Below are 8,712 nucleotides of genomic sequence, written 5' to 3'. Positions count from 1 at the left end.
GCTCTCAAGACAAAGCTCATGAAATACCGTCTGTCTCCAGGCTTCCGTGAATATAATATATAATCAGGCCCTGTTCAATGTGTAAGTGCTACCAAGTGAGGGTTTCAGCAGTCGTAGGCCCGCATTACAGTCATGAAAAATGGTAATTAATTCATCGGATAAAGCTGAAGTTCACGCTCTTAAGCAGTCATTGTTGGCTGAACTACTTTATACATGTTTTTTGGAAAACATTTCCTGTATTTACAGGAATCAGCCGAAAGAGGAAGGAGCGTATAATAGCAGCAGTGTTAACGCAGTTCAGGGTTATGACTTTCTTATGTTTGTTTATTGAGGGCTCAATGAAAACAAAGCTGTTCAATGCTATCAGGAACAGCAGGATGGCGTTTTCTAGAGCTGTTGCCTTGCAGCTGACGGGTACCAGGTTTGCATCCCCCTTCGTGCTATGCTACCCTTCAGCAAATACAGTAAAAATTACCCCGCTGCGGGAATAGGTATATAATTGTGAGCAGATTAGTATGCAAACCTAACACTGCAAATTGCTTTGGAGAAAAGTGTCAGCTGAATGAATAAATAAATAATAATGTCCAAATTAAGAACGACTCGAATCCTTAATGAGAGCACAACTGCTTCGTTGCGTCAGCCAGCGACTTTTTTTTTTACCACTCTTACGCGTCCTTAGTTCAGCGCAATCTGCTCCGTCATGTAGGCCTAAGAATGATTGGCAGGCACTGATATTATCTGCTGGGATTTGAATAGCACCCGCTGCGAATTCCCTGTCTAGGAGAAGGTGCCTCAAATTTAGCGGTACGTTTTATGTGCGCAATTGAAGTCTCACAATCTTTTGGCTTATACACACTCGGAGGTTAAAACTAAAGCTATAGCTTATAAGCAGTAAAATGTTTTGGGACACACACACACACACACACACACACACACACACACGGGGAACCGGAGCCTACCCGGCAACACAAGGCGTAAGGCCGGAGGGGGAAGGGGACACACCCAGGACAGGACGCCAGTCCGCCGCAAGGCACCCCAAGTGGGACTTGAACCCCAGACCCACCGGAGAGCAGGACTGCGGTCCAACCCACTGCGCCACCGCACCCCCCTTGTTTTGGGACACATCTGTCATAAATGCAAACTCCTAATAAATACCACGGCCTGAGCGGAAAGGTTAAAGGAGGCGCTTCCTGTCCGACTGCATCTGTGATACCGCTGACGTTTTCATAACGTTCACGTGTCGTAACGCGCTCCTGCCAGCTCTCGCTGACCCACATGTGCAAAAGCAGGAGCAGCCGCATGAAAGGTGAAAACAGCGCAGCTGCCGTGTACCGAAGGACGGCGCCGCGAAGATGTTTAACGCACTGCCGAGCGTTTCAGAGATCGTTTTTCTCAGCGCAGGACAAACTGATTTTCCCACCAGGAAAGAAACAGGATTACATTTACATTCATTTACTTAAGATATGCTTTTCTCCAACGCGACTTCCAAAGAACTCTGTAGTTTTATCAGCCCACACGCCTTACTCACCGTGGTGACTTACACTGCTAGATACACTACTTACAGCGGGTCACTCATCCATACATCAGTGGACACACACTCTCTGTCTCTCTGTCAGCAGTGACTCACTATGGGGGAACCTGAACGGCATGTCTTTGCACTGTGGGAGGAAACCAGAGCACCCGGAGAAAACCCACGCTGACACGGAGAGAACACGCAAACCACACAGAGTGAGCGGGGATCGAGCCCACGTCCTCTCGCACCACCCAGGCGCTGTGTCACCGTACTGCCAGATTGCTGCGAATCTGGAAACCTTCACTAAAGAGCTGTGACAAAACTGGCATTATTTAAACTTTAAATAATGCCAGGTTTGTCGCAGTATTCTCAGTCACTTTCCAAAGATGTCAGCAAGATAGCGCATGTTTGAAAGAAATGCAAATTCAGCAAATGGAGGAAACAGCGCTCAGCCATTCCTTCTCTTGTGTTACATTGACATCTAGTGGCATACGTGTGTGCGTGTGTGTGTGTGCGCGCGTGTGTGTGTCGGAGGACACGGAGCCCCAACAGCTGATGGTGAGCAATTTCTTTTCGCTCATAGAAATTCAAACTTTCAGCTTCTTTCACAATGCATAATTAAGAATGTTAAATCCAGGTATGGCCACAGATTATTTTAGGTAACGATATCATAAGTGCCAGTTCTAGAATGTATTTGTAATTTCTAAAATGTGTTTTTTTTCTGGAAATGTCACCCAGACGAATTCCTTCTGCAAATCTCTTTTGTAAGAACTTAACTAGAAATTAATAGACAGACAAAATGGTGTGGAATTTAAATATTGCTGTTATCATTAGATATAGATGTGCCTTATTTTTATGGGAAATGGATTTCACATAGTGTATTGCATTTAGTCTGTGAGCGAAGCATATAAAATCAAAAGGTTTTCTTTTGACATAAAGGATTATTTTATGCTTCGCCTACGTTAACCCAGATCTTATGTTACCTGGATGCCGGAGGAGGCTACGGGCGGACATGCGTGTTCTGTGCCTGTTTGCGGCTGTGACCCGACACCAGGTGTGCAGGAAGCTGTCGGAGCCGAGGGGAGCGGGCCGGGGGCGCTTTCTCGCAGGTCGCACACATCCTAAGCGACTCCATCAGATAAAGCGCAGACGTGCGTCTGAAGAGCCGCCTCGGCCTTGAACGTCGACGGGGCCCTCGCCCACGGGTTCCTGGGCAAAGTGGGTCGCAGGGCAGCTCCCCTCGCGCCACCTGCCGGGCCGACCTTGCACCTGGAGGGACCCACCCCGCCGTTTCATCTCGCGCGTAAATTTACAGTAGTTACACCGCTGAGCATCAGATTTGTCAGCTTCATGTCATTCCTGATGTAATTCAAGGTAATAAACATATAGGCTCTTTCTGTTGAGCCTGTCTGTGATTTTTTCTCCTACTTACAATAAATGCATAAATATCGTTGGTGTTTGTTATTTTTTTCTTATATTCTCATATGGAGGCAAACTAAAGAAGGGGAATCAGCGTTACACTGAAGTTCAGGGCTTGTCGAACAGTTCGTGCAGTAGGATAAGGACATATAAGATGTATATGCTCGCACGAATGCTTTCAACAGTCAGAAATTTTACAGAATACCGTAGTGCAGCTGCACAGCTGTCAGTGTGTGTTGCACAGCGTATAGGAAGTAAATAAAAGTGCACGTGCACAACAAGGAGACGTTTCTATAAAATGAAATTTTATTGATTATTTTTGCCTCAGAGTGCCAAAATACGATTTCATATGGTTGAACAGAACTGAACATGTCTTAAGCAGTTACGTAAAGAACAGAAACAAGTTTGATTGTAGCATGGTAGTGCTGTTTAGCAATATTTCTAACTTTTCCTTCCTACATTACAATTATACAGACGCTGACCGACTTACCAAAATTCCTCTTCATAATTTATTTCTTCTGAATAAGTATAAAACAATTTTTGAAAACTACTGCATTCTGCAACTGTATGGAATTTACATTACATTCACGTTGTTTAAAACCAGCTGATAACCCGAGATTTAAAAAAAAAAAAAAAAAAAAAAAAACCAGGTACTTAAGGAATATTTGCCCGCATACATTGTTTATAGAACTTTCCAAACAATAAAACAAAAGGTAATATAATAAGCATGATTATACAAAGCTTTTCTTATAGCTCCACAATTACATCGGGACCGTTGGCGACCCCTTCCGCTTCCGGAGACGTCTTGGTGTCCTCGGAGGTCGTGGTGGGCTCTGCGACCGCCCCCTCCCCCGCCTGGGACTCGGCCTTGCCGCCTCCCTCCGTTCGGGCACCGGCTGAGGGAACGCCCTGTTCCGCTTGCTCGGAGGCCTTTGGGTTAGTGTCCCCCTCCTGGATGCCTCCGGCAGCGCTCTCCTCCGGTTGGCCCTTCTTGGCCTCCTCGGTCTCGTCTACCACATGCGCAGCTCCTGCGGCGTGGTTCTGCTTCACCTCGCCGTTCTGGGTGGGGTACGTTTGCTCCACCGCGTTGTACAGGAACTGGTACTGCTCCTGAGGGGGAGGGAAAAGGGGCATTTTACGTACAGATTGCAAACGGCGTAGCAGCGTGCAGTTGTCTTGGTTTCACGAAAATGTTTGCCATTATTTATTCAAGAAATATTCAAATAAAGGAACCAGAATAAACACATCACTTTTACACTTTGAAACAGAGTACGCTGGAAACGTTTTACAGAATGTACATTATATCGCTTCCATCCATCTTTGATCATTACTTGTCCAGCGTCTGTCCTGGAAGCCCAGGGAGTGTGGCAGGGTACACCAAGTCAGATGTGTGTTTCTTATTTTATTCTTGTTGTCACAGTGACGGTAAACGTAATGTCACGCTTTGTAGCAGCAAAGGAGCGCACTTACAAAGCTGAGCATCATCCCCGGCCTCTCCTTACGCAGAGCCTTGACCACCTGGAAGATGTCCATCAGCTTCTCCGTGTCAGCACTCTCCAGAACGTTCCAGAGTGCGCAGAAGAGACCGGTCCGTGTTGATCCATCACTAGAAAACCAGCGAGATCAGGAGCTGTATCAGACTCCGCTGGGTGGTCCTGAACAGGCTAAACTGTTACTCAAGCACCGCACAGGTGGTGTGAAGGGCGCAACAAACCAGAAACATTCTGATACAAATCAGTCTAAATGTGCTTTTCTCGAGCGCTTCTGCATTTTCCACATGTTCAGATGGTGGCGCGGCAGGTAGCACTGGGTAGCACTGGTACCCCGCACCGGCTCGGCTGTGGGTTTGAATCCAGTTCAGTCTATGTGGAGGTTGCATGGGATTCTTGCAAAAGACATGTGTTTCAGGTGAACTAGATGTCTAATCTGTGTGTGTGTGTGTGTTTAAGTCTCAATATATAAAGGTGCCAGCAAATTACTAGTTAAAAAGAGAAAAGTTTCACTCGCTACAGCGGTGGCAAAGTTACATACTTGCAGTGAACCACGACTGGCATGTTCCTCTCGGGCCTCATTTTGTCATACTCAAACTTCTGCTTCATGCTCTTTATCATGTCCACCAGGTCTCCGGGGGTCTCCGGAAGGTGCTGCTCAGTCCACCTCGGGAAATGATACTGATACACTTTGCGGCTCTCTTTCCTCTGTAGGCGACACAGCAGGTGACAGTCAGCCAGCAGGTCCCAACTCTTTCCAAGGCGCCAAAGAGCCCACAGGTTCCAGATACACCAGGCAGCATCACATTTAGCTTAGTAGAGAGAGGGAGAAAGCCAAGAGTACCTTCGTGTGTCGTATTTCGATGCACCGGGTTTCATATGCAGGGCAGCTGTTGCTGTCTTTCATTTCCACCTCAATGTCCTCGAAGACCATTTTCTCATCGCCCCAATATGGTGAGCAGAACTCCTGCAAGTCACAACAGATAACAGAATTTAATGATGATAAATGGTAAGATGGATCCTTTAAAAAAAAAAGAAAAACATCCATCCATCCATCCATCCATCATCAATAACAGCTTGTCCAATTCAGGCTCACATTGGTCTGGAGCCTATTCCAAAAAGCAAATGCTTTGAGATAGAGTTTCCGCTGGATGTGATGCCAGTCCGTCGCAAGCCGAAATGCTATTCATTAATGTATTAATTCATTTTTAGGAATCACCTTGCCATTTTCCATGCAGTCTGTAAGCATGACAAGTGCTTTGGCCTTCTTCTGGAATATCATTTGCCAGAAGTCTGCTCTGGTGTCTGGAAGAGGTCCCTGAGCAGCAATTAGACATCTGGGACCCCAGTAACCCTAATAGAAAGACAGAAGTGTTTATTCTTTATTGTCAATAACACTGACAGCAATAAATAGCGCAATAAGATGCTTCTCGGGTTATCCAACCAATGCTTTTCTCAGCAGTCTTACGTCTATGTATGAGGCGTTGATGTATTTGGTGAAGTCTTCATCATCTTCGTCTGTTGAATAATCCTCATCCTCCTGGTCACTCTCACGGCTAGCCTCATCCTCGAGTTTCACGAGAACTCTGTTGTAGTCAACTGTAAAAAAAAATATTCTGTTAGCTTTATGTTCATGCCATCATTATGGCAGACCATGATTCTCATGCATCTTTACTGCAGGAGTCCAAGAGCCATACTCACATGGGACAAGTCTGGAATAACGGTTTTTCTTCTTGTTCTCCTCGCTTGTTGCTGTGTTGCAAGTCCTCCAATTTTTGTACTTTGGTAGTCTCTGAATGACACAATGATGGGGAAGGAAAGACACAAATTGAAATCTGATATTCTAATACAAGTAAAACAAATATTATATATTCATAACTTGGTACTGCATCACTGTAGTAACACTTTACTGTAACCAGTAAAAACTAGAATTTCATAACTCTGAAATGCAAAGCAGTATTCAGAGGTCCAGTATCACATATTTTTTGTGATAGATCAAATAGAACAAATAGATCTTTCTGTGAACCGCAGTTCTAGTGTATTCACAACCACACTTTTATTCTATGTTATCTGGCGAGGCATTGCGCGCTCCACTGCCCAGCTCACGCACCTGGAACTCCATCTCCAGAAGGGTCGTCTCAGAGCCTAGATCCTTCTGCTTCAAGGTGTTGAGGGTGGAGTGCAGCTCTGACAGGTGGATCTCCGTCTCCCCAAACTGGGTGTACTCTATCAGAGCCTGGTGGATGAGGATGTACTGGGCCTGCGCAAACACACTTCCCGTTAAATGTGTTTCACCGCTCTTACGTTGATATTGCATTTAGTGCTTATGCTACAGGACACTGTGCTATTTGTATTATTTGTTCAGCACTTTGTGGAAACATGTTAGGAAGGGTTCTATGCAAAAGTAAGACATTGAACTAAACTGAACTGATTTAAATTAAACTGAATTCAACTGAACTTATTTTCGAACTGAACCTAATTTAACGTGTAATCCCTGTATGAACATTTGCCAGGATCAGAAATCAAACGCAAGGTGAATTTGTTTTTTAAGATGCTTCTAAATTCCTCTGTGTGTGTAACCTGCAATGGTAGAAGTCAACAGTTCCGTGATTCATCACTGTATTCAAGGTATAATACCCTGTTGAGGTGTGCAAAGGTGTTCTTTTCCTTGTGTTGGAATGTTTCTTTTTTCACCATGACAACCAACCCATTACCTCTACTTGCACCATGAGGCATCGCTGGCGACGAAGTTTGACCACATATCCGTAAATATCCATCCTTCCCTCTGCCTCCAGACCCTCCATCATGGCGTCGATTCCGATATAGGTACCCGTGCGTCCCACTCCGGCGCTAAACAGAAATCATACGGAAGAACATGAGGCTGGTTTGATGTCCAGTAAACAGATCACGCCAGTGTGAGAAAGAGTTCATTGAGGATGTGCAAAAATAATTTTATATTATTTTGTGCTTCAGTTTTTTTGAATTTCTTCACCAATTGTTAACATACGTATCATTACAACTGTTCAAATGCCTAGTGATTTGTTATGATGAAGCTCTTTAGGTCAGAAAAACAGCTGAACAAGCTCTAGTTTAAGAAAAACACAGCTCTCCACATGAATGAAGACAGTAATCTAATTTATTGACTCAGGTGCTGCTGGGAGATGGGGGCGTGGTGGTGCGGTGGTGCGGCGTGTTTTGTCCCGCTCTCTGGCAGGTCTGGAGTTTGAGCCCTGCTTGAGGTGCCTTGCGATGGACTGGTGTCCCGTCCTGGGTGTGTCCCCTCCCCCTCCAGCCTTACGCCTTGTGTTGCCGGCTTGGGCTCTGGTTCGCTGTGACCCCGCTTGGGATGAGTGATTTCAGACAGTGTGTGTGTGTGTGTGTGTGTGCACGCTGCTGGGTATGACTGGAATGAAAACCTTCAGGACCACAACTGAGTGGTTCAATTCTGACCTGCAGTGGACTACTATCGGCCCGCTAAAGAGGTTTTTGAAAGCGTTGACACGACGTCTCAGCTTGAGGAGAAGGTGCGGCTCGCCAGGAACCCCGTGGTCAGGCCAGCTGGTGAACTGGATGTGGGTCACTTCTCTCTCCAAGCTCTTCTCCCGCTTCTACAAGCGTAGCAGTGTGGGAACATTTGTTCACTGATGCTCCACATGCGATGCCACTGTCCACTGCAATTCATTAATACTAATGTTAATTAAGAACGCGCAAACGCTTACGTTGGTAATGGTGAGGTGTCGAATGACGTAATCCGGGAAATGGTCTTCTGTGCTGATTTTCACCACAAAGTCTTCAAAAATCTCTGTCTCTCTGTCCATGGAAGGCCAGTACTGAGCACATTTGTTCTAAAAAGTAAACAAAAAGGTGTAATTACATTGTTGTCTTCTCAACCTCATTAAAGATGCAGTGGGATACTCATTATCAGCGTAAGATTTCACACTGATTGAAAATCAGGAGAACTGCTTTTAAACATCCCTACATATATCAATGAGCGGCAACACAGCGGGGTGATGGTCAGCAAAATGTGCAAGTAACGTGCTCAGCTGTAGCTCCCTTGTTTTACCATGGAATGCTTATTTATTCATAACTAGTGTTTCTTGTGTCATCTGACAAAATATGTTTGTAATGACCAATTCCGTATGTTGTTTTAGAAGAAATCCGTTGTGTAGTAGAAGAACGGAAGTACTGCAGGTACGAAAATACGTGAACCACAAGTTGTATTGATTGAACCAAGTAGGTAAGTAGAATCACACACACACACACACACCACTTCAGAGCCGCTTGTCCCAA

The 8,712-nt window shown here is 45.3% G+C and overlaps 1 protein-coding gene across 1 annotated transcript; it reads right to left on the bottom strand.

Annotated features, from left to right (window-relative positions):
- Positions 1-3,679: 3,679 nt before the first annotated feature.
- Positions 3,680-8,349, bottom strand: LOC114911282 (receptor-type tyrosine-protein phosphatase C-like). The gene is made up of 11 exons (XM_029254846.1): positions 8,142-8,349; positions 7,873-8,030; positions 7,137-7,272; positions 6,533-6,682; positions 6,124-6,214; positions 5,891-6,021; positions 5,642-5,776; positions 5,267-5,389; positions 4,964-5,130; positions 4,403-4,538; positions 3,680-4,042 (listed from the first exon to the last, which is right to left on the bottom strand). The coding sequence occupies exons 1-11, from the start codon at positions 8,238-8,240 to the stop codon at positions 3,680-3,682; spliced, it is 1,689 nt and encodes a 562-aa protein (XP_029110679.1). The 5' UTR covers positions 8,241-8,349.
- Positions 8,350-8,712: the final 363 nt, after the last annotated feature.

This window comes from Scleropages formosus, chromosome 9 (assembly GCF_900964775.1).
Source record: "Scleropages formosus chromosome 9, fSclFor1.1, whole genome shotgun sequence".
Lineage (NCBI taxonomy): Eukaryota > Metazoa > Chordata > Actinopteri > Osteoglossiformes > Osteoglossidae > Scleropages > Scleropages formosus.
This window is presented reverse-complemented; position numbering and strand designations above follow the sequence as displayed.

What these genes read in the sequence shown, in the direction of transcription:
- LOC114911282 (XM_029254846.1), bottom strand. Translation starts at nt 8,240, where the DNA reads ATGGACAGAGAGACAGAGATTTTTGAAGACTTTGTGGTGAAAATCAGC. An exon ending in TTATTCCAGACTTGTCCCAT is followed by an intron (nt 6,022 to 6,123) that starts GTGAGTATGGCT and finishes TTTTTTTTACAG; the next exon opens with TTGACTACAACAGAGTTCTC. An exon ending in ACTGCATGGAAAATGGCAAG is followed by an intron (nt 5,390 to 5,641) that starts GTGATTCCTAAA and finishes TGTGACTTGCAG; the next exon opens with GAGTTCTGCTCACCATATTG.